Raw genomic sequence first — 11,958 nt, 5'->3', positions numbered from 1 at the left:
GATAGATATATAGTTACATTCTCTTAATGAATAGAGGGATTTGTTCTAATGGTGCTTGTAAATAGGATATCATGTCCACATCTTAGCAATTAACCACTAGGAAGAATGTATGAAATGTGTTAATTATTGAAACTGTCCTACCAATTTGGTTTGAAACTGTCTCATTGCTATTTGTTTCTCAATAAAATTATGGAAAAAAAAATTCTACTCTAATGACTGTTCTCAGCACATTTCTACACAGTACATGATGTAATATTGTACATATTATATAATATATAATTAACAAATATATAATGCATATATATTACACGTGTGCATATATATGTAAAAGTTTATACCGTTACACACTATGTATTAAGGGATTTCCATTCTTCTGATTTGCTTGATTCTGGTTTTGGGGGGTGGGTTGTTTTTCTTATTAAGTATGTATTTTTATAAGCTGAATGTATTTACAGAATATGAAGAATAAGAACAAGACTCAGATGATATTTTTCACACAAAGAAACATCAGAACATCAGATGTCATTCATTACTATTTTTCTATGACATTTTCTAGCCAAGAACAAGAAATTTATATTATTTTTTCTTTGGTACAGAGAACAGAATTCAGCACTGGATGCTTACAAGGCAGGTGATATGCTGCTGAGGAAAAGCCCCAGCCTAAGAAATTTGTATCTTAAATATTAAGTTCTTTTGATAACATCTTTTAAATCTTTTTATGAAAATATTTAAATACTTGGGAGATAAATACAAAGTCCAATGAATTTTCCAAGTAAATATATTCATGGTAAACTTTCTTTTATAAGTAGAACATACAAGTACCTTGTCGGTGATATAGCTCAGTAGAATAAGTACTTACCTGGCAAGCGCAGGGTCCTGAGTTCAATACCTGGTACAAAAAAAAAAAAAACAACACACACACAAAAAACGAATATCCAAGTATCTTAAACAGTACCTACCCTTCCAGGAAGAACAACTGCTTTAACTACTCTTGATACCCCCAGGTCATAAAGACAGAGAACACTCCCTTCTGTTTCTTCCAATCCTATCAATAATCCAGTTCTCTTCTGCCATGAGAATTCTTTCACCGCTAGGACTATAGGCGGCTGTTCATTTAATCCACTGAATCTATAGGCAGACAACCGCTCTCCTGTTACAGAGTTCACAACCTCAAGTTGTGGACCACAAGCCAAACAAGCAAGTCCATTTTTCCCTGGGGGAGGAAAAAACAAAGCAAGTACATAATATATATACACAATAAAGGTAAACAGCAGTTAGCTTTTTCACATATATAAACATGTAATACATGGCTCATTAAAACTTTACATATTCCCCCCAATTTGAAACCTCAGCACTTATGGTACAGCATGCGTCTACAAGTCAATGAACTGAGCAACTACAACTACAGTAATCATTCAGTAAAAGTAGTATATACATAAATGCATTATTTCAGCATAGTACAATAGATAAGACAACTGAATTCAACTTGTCCATAGTCACAATTACAAAGTAACATAGTATGTCCATTTTGTATCTGTGTATTCAAAGTGGTTAGGATAGATATATAGTTACATTCTCTTAACGAATAGAGTGATTTGTTCTAATGGTGTTTGTAAATAGGATATCATGTCTGCATCTGTACAGCAATTAACCACTAGGAAGAATGTATGCAATGTGTGAATTATTGAAACTGTCTTGCCAATTTGATTTGAAACTGTCTCATTGCTATTTGTTTATCAATAAAATTATGGGGAAAAAAAAAGGACCATTTTGTATCTGTATATACAAAATAGGACAGATATACAGCTACTTTCTCTTAATTCAATGAGAAGAAAGATTTGTACTAATAGTACTGGGAGAGGATATCATGTCTGCGTCTTGTACTGTGAATAGCCACTAAAAAGATAACAATATGCAATATATTATTTATTGAAACTGTGCTAGTAATCAGTTTTGAAACTGTCTCACTGCTGTTTCTCAACAAAATAAATACATAAATAAATAAAGGAAATGCTTTCAGATATTAAAACAAAAAACACAAAGTAACATAGTATTTCATGTCTATCTTAATTCCAAATCTCATACTTTAACCACCATATTATACAATGACTAGCCAGGCTTGGTGGAGCTCACCTATAATTCCAGCACTCTAGGAGGCAAGAAGGCTGAATCCCACATAAGCAACTTGTCAACTTTGTGAGACCTTGCCACTGGGTAAAATATTAAAAAGGACTGGGGATGTCGTATAGTATAAAACCCTTGATTCAATCCCTAGAAATACATACATGTGTGTGCGCACACACTCACACACACACAACTAGGAGCTATAGCAGCTATAAAATATAGCAAGATCTTATTCCTAAAGAGATCACACTCTGAAAAAACAAGACTTCAGCCAAACAAAACTTCTTGACCATGTTCAAATTTTATTCTGTCTATAATGTGAAATTATCAAAGCATTTAAAGTAGGTCAGTAACAATCTGATATATTTTTAAGTGTTACCAGAAGCAAAGAATGAACAAAGGAAAGCACAAAACACAAGTTAGGGAGAAGATTCACCAATGTCTATGGATAGCAACAAGCACAGTCACTGGAGACTCATCTTAGTTGTAAACCTAGCAGGATTTGTTTCTTGAATTAAAGAGGGAGAGGTGAGTGACTAAAAAATCTAGACTGTATCTTGAATTGTCACTTGTGTGACTAGATTAAGTGGTGTTAACTTTACAAAAGCTGAGATATCGATCATGTACTCAGATAGTTGAATATACTACCTTAGTTGAGGAATGCTCTGCAGTTTAAAAAGCAGAATAAGGACCCTGAATACCTGGGTTCAAAACTTTCTACCACTTCTTAGGTGTGTAATTAGGGTCACTGTGCAATTATTTAGTCTACTTGAGTCTCAACTACATAGAACAGTGCCTACTTAGAGAAGTTTTGTATCAACCTCATTGAAAAACTGTGATAATGCCTGGCATATAATATTGTTAGTTTTAACAACCAAGATAAAAGCACTATAAATGGTGCTAAAAGACTGACATATACACTTCGCTGCCTTCCTATTGGGAAAGATGGCTGTAAAATTCATTTTCAGAAGTTTTCATCATTATTTTTCATTATACTTAAATCTATAATGGTTGCTTTCATATGGTTCTCTGTTGTATTCCACAATTTAAAACTGTAAATTGAGATGTTAAAACTAAAATGGGATTAGGAAATAACTTTCTGAAAATTAATATTTTTATTATGCAGGGTCCTAAAATCAGATTTTTCTATTCATAAGATTGTGAAGGCCTAATCCAAACTCATCATCCAATAAAACTAATTAGAACTTACAAAAAAAAAATTAGATGTGTATTATCCCTACTTTCCAAATACAATCAATGCTAAAAGATACGGATAAATATGTAAGTTTTAAAAAAGAAAAATGAACAACAATCCTCCAGAAATTCACAAGTAATGCGTTCCAGTGTACAAAAGTATCACATAAGTCACAAAGCCACCCGAGACATTTTTTCTTTCATGTTAAAGAACTAACACATTGTATTTCTCTTCCAAATCAATCAAATTAGTAAATTTTTAGCAACATTATTTTACCTGCAGCAAATTTTCCCCGAAGCACAGACTCTAATGTTATCTCATCTTCTCCAAGGGCTTGAATAGTCACTTGTGGGAAATGCAGGAGATCACTAGTCACTTGAGCTATTAAGTCTCGCATATTTCCACTGTAAATATTTTTAAAAGATAACATTATTATGTTACATCTGAACTACTGTGTCACACACGATTATTTCCAGCCTAGAGCATAAAGAGATACCACACAAAAATAAATAAAACGAAACTCTGGTAATAAAATACATTTTTAAGTACAACTAGGTCTATGGAATACTCCCATAAGAAAACTAATTTCCTAAGAAATTTCTCAAACAGTCTAAAATAAAGACTTATTAAATCACATGTCCTAAGAACACACTTTATCCCCTAGATTGTTGGAAAACTGGTTCAAGCCAATTCATCTTATTGCCTAACCTACTTTCAGAAACACCAGAGGGAAAAATGTGTTTTAGAAAAATTACCTCTTCAGTAAAAAGGAAAAAAAAAAAAAAATTTCCAGGGGCAAGGGAAATAGCTCAGTGGTCTGAGCCCTGCCTCACAAGCACAAGGTCCTGAGTTTGGTGCCTGGTATACACACATACAGAGAGAGAGAGAGAGAGAGAGAGAGAGAGAGAGAGAGAGAGAGAGAGAGAGAATGAATTTCTAAACCCATAGGAATCATTTAGTTTTATGTTTTACTTGATTAAAAAACCCACTCCCAAAACATGAAAACTAGATTCCCTGAATGACCTGTCCCCCAGTAGAAACAACCAAAATATAAAACTATCTTTTTGAGTAACTTGTCAAACCATAAAATGAAAAAAAGGAATTTTGGGAGACATTTAAGCTGCGTTGGTCTTGAGGGTTATCTAATCACCAAATCCAATCCTGGTGACCCTGATCTTGTGTCAGGCAAATTTAAATTTTACAGTCTAAAGAGAAAGCTTAGGGCTAATAGTTAATGCCAAGAACCTCCCTCACTCCCAAGAAATTCCACAGGGCTATCACCACCTAAATGACAGAAACACTACTAACAAAAGATGAAGAGTAATTTAATACAGCTATCTGCTTTGACTATAGCTCTGAGTCTCTACTCAGAAACAGAAAATTCCCTTCATACAAATTTATGACCAGAATCCATGCTGTTATCTGAAAATCCTCACGTGAAGGATTTATTATGAAGTAATAAAGTCTCAGAAATTCTAAGACTTCAAAGAACCCACACAATCAAATAACTTCTGGAATTTCAAGAAATTCTCAAAGATGAAGTTCCAAAGGAAAGAAACTCACAAACGAAATAATGATTAACAACCCAAAGAATCAGACTACAGAACCCCTCAGCTATTAAAACTATCAGCAAATAGAAAATGTCTAATGTGTTAATGGAAATCAAAGATTAGCTTGATGCTGAGCTGGGGAGATAGCTCGGTGGTCTTAAGTACCTGCCTGGCAAGTGCAAGGACCCAGGTTCGATCCCTGGTACCGCACATGTGCTAGCCCCGGAACCCCAGGTACACGAAGCTGGCCACCAAAACTGGGCATGGTGGTGCATGCCTTATAATCCCAGCACTGAGGAGGCTGAGGCAGGAGGATCACAATAGTCTGAACTGCATAGTGAGTGAGACCGTGTACTAAATAAATAAATAAATAAATATTGTTTGGAAAACGTTAGCTTGATGAGAAACTGTGAAAGATACAAAAATAGCCCAGTAGATTTTAAAAAAAAGAAAAGAAAAAAACCTCTGAAGATTAGAAATACTACAATCTTAGCATTTGGGAAACTGAGGCGGGGGTGGCTTTAGGTTTGTGGCTACCCTGATTACTACATAGTGAGTTCAAGGCCAGCTTGAACTACATAAGACCCTATTTCTTTCTTTTTCTTTTTCTTTTTTTTTTTTTTTTGTATTTTAGGGAAGGGTGTTCAGGGTGTTCAGGGTCTCACTACTAGATCGGACTCGTAGTGATCCTCCTGTTTACAGTCTCCCAAGAGCTGGGATTACAGGTGCATCACCATGCCCAGTCTCAATTGTCCTCTCAGCACGCCCTGGGGGTGGTACCCGCATGGCAGGCCTGGGGATGGAACCCCTGGCCCCTGAGCCTGCTTGGAGGCACTTTAATCTGTTGAGCTATTTGGCTGGCTCTCAAGACCCTATTTCAAAAATACAAGAAACAATAATAATAATAATAATAATAACAATAACAAAATTTATACTTCATTGAAAAACTCAATAAAGCAATAATTGGTTAAAACAATATTAAGTGGGCTGGTGAGATGGCTCAGTGGTCTAAAGCACCTACTTAGAACAAGCTTAGCAAAGCACAGGGACTGTGGTTCAATCCCGCAGCACCACATGCCAGCCAGCCCCGCCTCCTGGTGGGCTGAGCTGGCCACCCACACATACACACACACACAAATAAATAAATAAATAAATAAAAATTTTTTAAAAAACAACAATATTAAGTATCAGAATATTAAAGAATAAAATGTAGGGGCTGGAGATATAGCTCAGCAAGGTCTCAAGTTCAATCCCCAGTACTGCAAAACAAACAATATAAAATGGGAGCTGGGGAGATGGCTCAGTAGAGTAAGTGCATGCCTGGCAAGCAAAAGGGCCTGAGTTCAATCCCCGGTTCTGCAGAAAATAAAATAAATAAATGTAGCAGATATACATGCAGAATAACTACATCTATAAAACATTACAAAGACATGTAAAATGAAATGTATTGCCTATGGGCACAAACATGGCAAAAAATATTAAAAACAAAACAAAACTTGCTGAGTACAAGTTGAATATCCCTAATCTGAAAATCTAAAATCCCCCAAAATCCACATTTTGCACTACATGATTCCATAAATGGAAAAATCCACACCTGACCTCAAGTGACAACTAACAGTCAGAAACACTAAAAATACTGGTTACCTAACAAAAAGAATTCTTCCAAAGTCATTTACCAAATAAATACTTTACACCTTTCTTAAAGTTTTTTTGAAGCAGGATCTTACTATGTAACTGAGGCTGGCCTCAAACTCATAGTGATCCATCTTATGACCCATCTTATGACTCCTGAGTATTACCATTATAGACATACACCACACACCACCATGCCTGGCACTACACTTTTAATAGTTAAAGAAAAAAGGAAAACTCAAAGGATAGGTTTTAAAAAAGTAAAATAGCTTAAAGCTTATTCAGAATGTAGGACTGACACAAATGAATAGTTAAAAGTTATAGGGAACAGAAAGAGATCTAATCACAATTCACCTAAGATATATTAGCAAGGAAGAGTAAATATTTTTTTAAACACCCTATCTTTTATTTTATGTTACGTTATTTTATTTTTTTGTGGTGTAGGGGATTGAACTCAGAACCCTGCGTTTGCCAGGCAGTCCTTATTCTACTGAACTATCTCCCCAGCCCTGAATGAGGCAATATTCTAAACCATTTTTCCCAGATTTGCGACCAAAGGATTTTATGAAATAAAGTATAGTGAATGCAAGGCATCACTCAAAGAAAAAACTTTCCACAATAGCACAAATCAGAAGTCTACAGCATGTTCAAAATTCTAAGCAAAAAAATGTCAATGAAAAGTAATAACCACTAGCTTCTAATATTTACATGGGGTTTCAGGGCTTAAGCCTCAGGTGATGACAAAGCTCATCATATTCATTTCACCACATTTATTTCTTCCACATTATCCCAGTACCAAAGAAATTTTGAGAAAAGACCAGAATCCATGGATGTTATTTTCCCTCTAATGACCATTACATATATGTAACGTGATAAAAAAATTTATAGCAAACTAAAGTTAACATATTTCCTATTAAATTTAAAACCAAAGTCATCCCTCCATAACGAACACCTGAGAGAATTTCCTGTGGTAGTTTTCTTCAATGCACATTCAAAGGAGTATTAAATGGGTGTTCATTCAGCAATAAATTTCCGTAATCATTGCAATTCAATTAAAAAAAAAAAAAAATCAACCTGAGTTTAATCTTCAGTACTGCCAGATAAATAGCCACAGAATTTTAATGACCTTTACAAGGTACTTACATAGTTTACCTAAAACAATGCACAACTAATCAATCAAAAAAAAACCAAAAATATTTCTATATAAAATATCCAGGATACAGCATACAGAAGGAAATCCAAAGAGAGTCGGGGTCTCTGAGTTGAGATTTCTACAAAGTCAACCTAGAGCTCCAGAGAAAGGAGTAGGTTCCCCCAAACCTTCATATTATCAACCTAAGCATGTAAGGAAACTATCGGAGGTCACAGCACAAACACAGGAACAGGAGCAGTTGCAAAGTGGAAAACCTCATGATTCGTGGGACACTAAACAATAAGCAGAAATGAATGGAGTGCTTCAGCAGTGGGGAAAAATATTAAAGGCTCAAAAGCTGCTCTCTTCCTGTCAAAAACGTCTAAGCACCTGTGTGGCAAGGACAAGGACTGGAGTCCAATCCCTGGTACTGCATGTCGTGCCAGCTCCAAAATCAGGCATGGTGGCACACACCTGTAATGCCACCCCTGGGGAGGTTGAGACAGGAGGATCACTGCAAGTGGGAGCTGTGTAACAGGACCTGGTACCAAATAAATGAGGCTCTGTACCAAATACACAAATAAATAAAGAAGAAATTTTAAAAAAACACCTTGAATAGCATATCTCAAAGCCAGACATGGTGGTGTACACCCGGAATCCCAACATTTTGGGAAGCTGTGGCAGGAGCATCATAAAAGTTCTGGCCCAGCCTGGTCAACTTATTAGCTAGATCCTATCTCAAAGTAACTTTTAAAGGGACTAGGATGTGGCTCAGTGCAAAAGCCTTCAGTGAATAAAATATAACAAAGCAAAATTCACAAGTTAGAGCTAAAGCAGTACTTAGAAGTTTATAGTACTAAACAACTGGAAGACCTCATATTGACAGAGAGAGAAAAGGGAGAGGGAGCGGGAGAGGGAGAGGCAGGGAAAGTGGGAGAGAAGAAAACCCATTTTACCTATGACGAAGATAAATCATTTCAGCCACACAGGGCAGTGCAGGTTTGTAATCCCAGCTATCAAAAGGCTGAGGCAGGCAGAGTACAAATTCCAATCCAGTTTGGGCAATTTAGTGAGACTATCTTAAAATAAAAATGTGTAAAAGTGCTGGGAGTATTATTCCACTGTAGAGCACAGAGCTCTGGGTCAAATCCTCCCCCCAAAAAAACCTCCACCACTACCTAAAGAACTAGAATTTGCTAGTAAGTAGGTTTATCATAATATTCTTTGGTACTTTGTGCTGAATATAAATATTTATTTCATTAATCCACCAAAGATGGATCCAAATCTGTATGGACCATAAGCTAAACCAACTTTTATATTATTCTCAAGTGTTAAGTGTTTTCAAAGTATTTGTGCTGGGTGTAGGTGGCACACACCTGTGATATAGCACTCAGGAGGCTGAGGCAGGAGTATTGCTGTGAGGGAGTCTGGCCTGGGCTACAAGATGAGTTCAAGGCCAGTCTGAACTACACAGTGAGACCCTGTCTCATAAAAAGAAGTAGTTCAAAGTACTCTTCAAGTCTGGCTTATGGTCCAGATATTTCCCCAAAACATAACAATGTAAATAAGTAAAGTCAGTGCTACCTTTAGAAAATTAGAAATAAAAGACTACAGAACTTTGGATTGTGAAAGCTGCTCAACTTTCTTAATGCCCCCCTTCTACTTTCCACATCCAACATATAAATCACTTTATCATTTTGTGTCTATTTTCAAATTTATTCAACCAACATAAAACGCTAACTATATCCCCAAGTGCTACAATGAACACTGAATCCAGAGCTTTCTTTTTGCTCTGTGCAATGACCTATGTCAAGTGTTCCTCTACCTCCATTCCAATTTTAAGAGAACTGTTAGAAAAACTCTTACTTCTTTTTCATTTATGTATTTGGTACAGGGTCTCACTATGCAGCTCAGACTCAAAGTGATCCTCCTGTATTCAGACTCCCCAGCTCTGGGATTACAGACCTGCTACAACCAGCCTGGACTCAGTCACTGGCTCAGTGCGCCCTGGGGGCAGGGCCAACAGCCCTGGTCTCTGCGCTTGCCAAAGCAGGCACTTAGTCTACTGATCTCACCAGCCCTAGAAAAACTTTCCATTGAACTGTAATTTTAATTAGGTCTGGGCTCTACACAGACCCCCACCAAAAAAAAAAAAAAAAAAAAAAAAAAAAAAAAAAAGCTCCTTTAGTGACCCTGGGATTATAACAAGGTTTTCAATCTTCCAACAATGTCAATGCCTTTTTGAGACCAGATCTGGTGCATTCAGGGTGGAATGGCCACAGACTCAAGGTCTATTTCACAGGGGGAATTTTTTCCTCAAAGCCCTTCCTGAGAAATACCAGATTATACAATTATCACAAGTTCTATCCAGAGTATTAAAAAGGGCACAAACTTCAAATTAAATAGAAATCTGAATCCAGGCTCTACCACTTCCTAATACATGTAACTTGAGACTCCTAATTCTGTCTTTTCTCAACTAAACTTCTACAAAAGGTGACTCCAGACTCCTGGGGGCATTAGGGAAGGACACAGAAAGGATCTTTAAAAAAAGTTCCATGGAAGTCTTTCAAAATTAGAATTAAGCATTTCAATCCATGGGACAAAAATTGTTTTTAAGACTTTTCCAATTTAAGTACACTGAAGATAACTTCTAAAAATGGAAGTATGTGAAAAAAATATCTCATATAAAGATATAAAAGAACAACAACACTATGTCCACATTATACAAAGCTAAGTAGATTCCCAGCCTTTTGACAGGCCAGCATCAGCAACCTCTAAAAGTAATTTACAAGGTTTCAACCCCTTTCCAAGGCCTAGATACGCATGAACATTTTGTGGCTATGAAAACAGTTTACCTTCTAAATAAAACACAAGTGGATGCCCCTCTCCTCAAGAAAACTTCACTAACTCCCTAATACAGTTGAAAAAACTGACACCACAGCCATAGGAAGGCCCTCCACAATCTAAGAGAGCTAGGCTATCTTTATACGCCCTTGCTCCCAAAAATCCCTTCATTTAAAAGCTTGCCGTTAGTATGTTTATTTTATTTAGACCGGTGAGTTCGATTCCTAATGTGTGTGTGTATATACATATATCTCAAGAGAATGTAGGCTTCCCACAGCACTTCACACACTTGTCATCCACGATGGAGTCCTCGGAAATATGCAAGCTTACCCTAATTTCTTCTCTCCTTACAGACTTTGCAAGTGAGAGCTCACGAAAGTTTTTTTTAAATCCACAGGCTTTTTAGGATATTAAGAAGAAACCGAAGATCAGAATTTTCAAAACACCTATTAAAAACCCAACGTTCTCCCTCCAACTGACAAAAAATAGCGGTTTGAGGGATGTAACTGGGGGGGAGGGGGAAGCGCGTGCTTAGAATTGTCGAAGCCCAAGGATCCATCCCCACCAGCAAAACTAAATAAAAATATAACGTTCATTTCCTATAACTGCACATCTCTAGTATGAACTGCGCTGGCTCTGAAAACAAAATTGATCTATCTTCCCCAAAATAAAATGAAGTCAACCAATGGCAAAAGTAATCAATCCTCCTTAAACCTTCCAGGTGGGAGAAACTCCTGAGACATTCGTCCCTCCCGTAGCGGAGGTGTCCGCCCCTATCCCCAGCACTTAGCAGCCAGAGGCAGGAGGATGGCAATTTCATGCCCCGCCTGTAAGATCTCATCTTGAAAACTAAATAAAAGCTGGGAAACTCAGTTAATATGGCCCCGAGTTTAATCTCTAATACCTGAACAAATTTTAAATTTAAAAATCCCACCCTGTCACGGTGGTGCACGCCTGCACTCCCAGCACTCTGGGCGACTGAGGCACGGAAAGACGTCAAGTTTGAGTCCAGTCTGGAAAACTTTGCGATACTGTCTCAAATATGAAAAATTAAAGAACGTCTGGGCATGACGCTCACTGCGAAAGCCTAAGTGCAATGCTCCAGTACCCAAAATTAAATAAATAAATCAATAAATATCCTCTATCGGACCAATTTACTCCAAGCGTGCCCCACGATTTCGAATCACGGGGCAAACTTTGTTCCCTGCCCCGTACTCACCCGAACCAGGTCCCCGAACACGCGGACCACACGCCAACGCAGGACAGTCTGCGGGCGCGGGCGGCCTCCCCGGGGAGAAGCTCCGCCATGGCTCGGACCCCTCGGGAGGGAGACGGGGAGGAAGCCCCTCGGAAGGGCGAAGATCCGGCAGCCGGCGCGGGAAACCAACACTGACGCCTCCCTGCCATGTGCCGCGGCTCCGCGGGAACAGCCTTACATAACCGGCGTCCGGGCGCTCAAGCCTTCGGTACCGGTCGCCGCC

General features: G+C 37.7%; 1 protein-coding gene across 1 annotated transcript in view; it reads right to left on the bottom strand.

Annotated features, from left to right (window-relative positions):
- Ahctf1 (AT-hook containing transcription factor 1) overlaps positions 1-11,958 on the bottom strand; it is a 70,701-nt gene that overhangs the window by 58,271 nt on the left and 472 nt on the right. Inside the window, exons 2-3 of the mRNA XM_023710248.1 lie at positions 3,596-3,723; positions 960-1,213 (exon numbers count right to left, since the gene is read on the bottom strand). Coding sequence (XP_023566016.1) covers positions 960-1,213; positions 3,596-3,716 — 375 coding nt within the window. The 5' untranslated portion in view covers positions 3,717-3,723. The remainder of the gene's footprint in view (positions 1-959; positions 1,214-3,595; positions 3,724-11,958) is intronic.

Source organism: Octodon degus, unplaced genomic scaffold (genome assembly GCF_000260255.1).
Source record: "Octodon degus isolate 3935 unplaced genomic scaffold, OctDeg1.0 scaffold00017, whole genome shotgun sequence".
Taxonomy (NCBI): domain Eukaryota; kingdom Metazoa; phylum Chordata; class Mammalia; order Rodentia; family Octodontidae; genus Octodon; species Octodon degus.
Note: the sequence above shows the minus strand (reverse complement) of the source record. Positions and strands in the feature narration are given on the sequence as shown.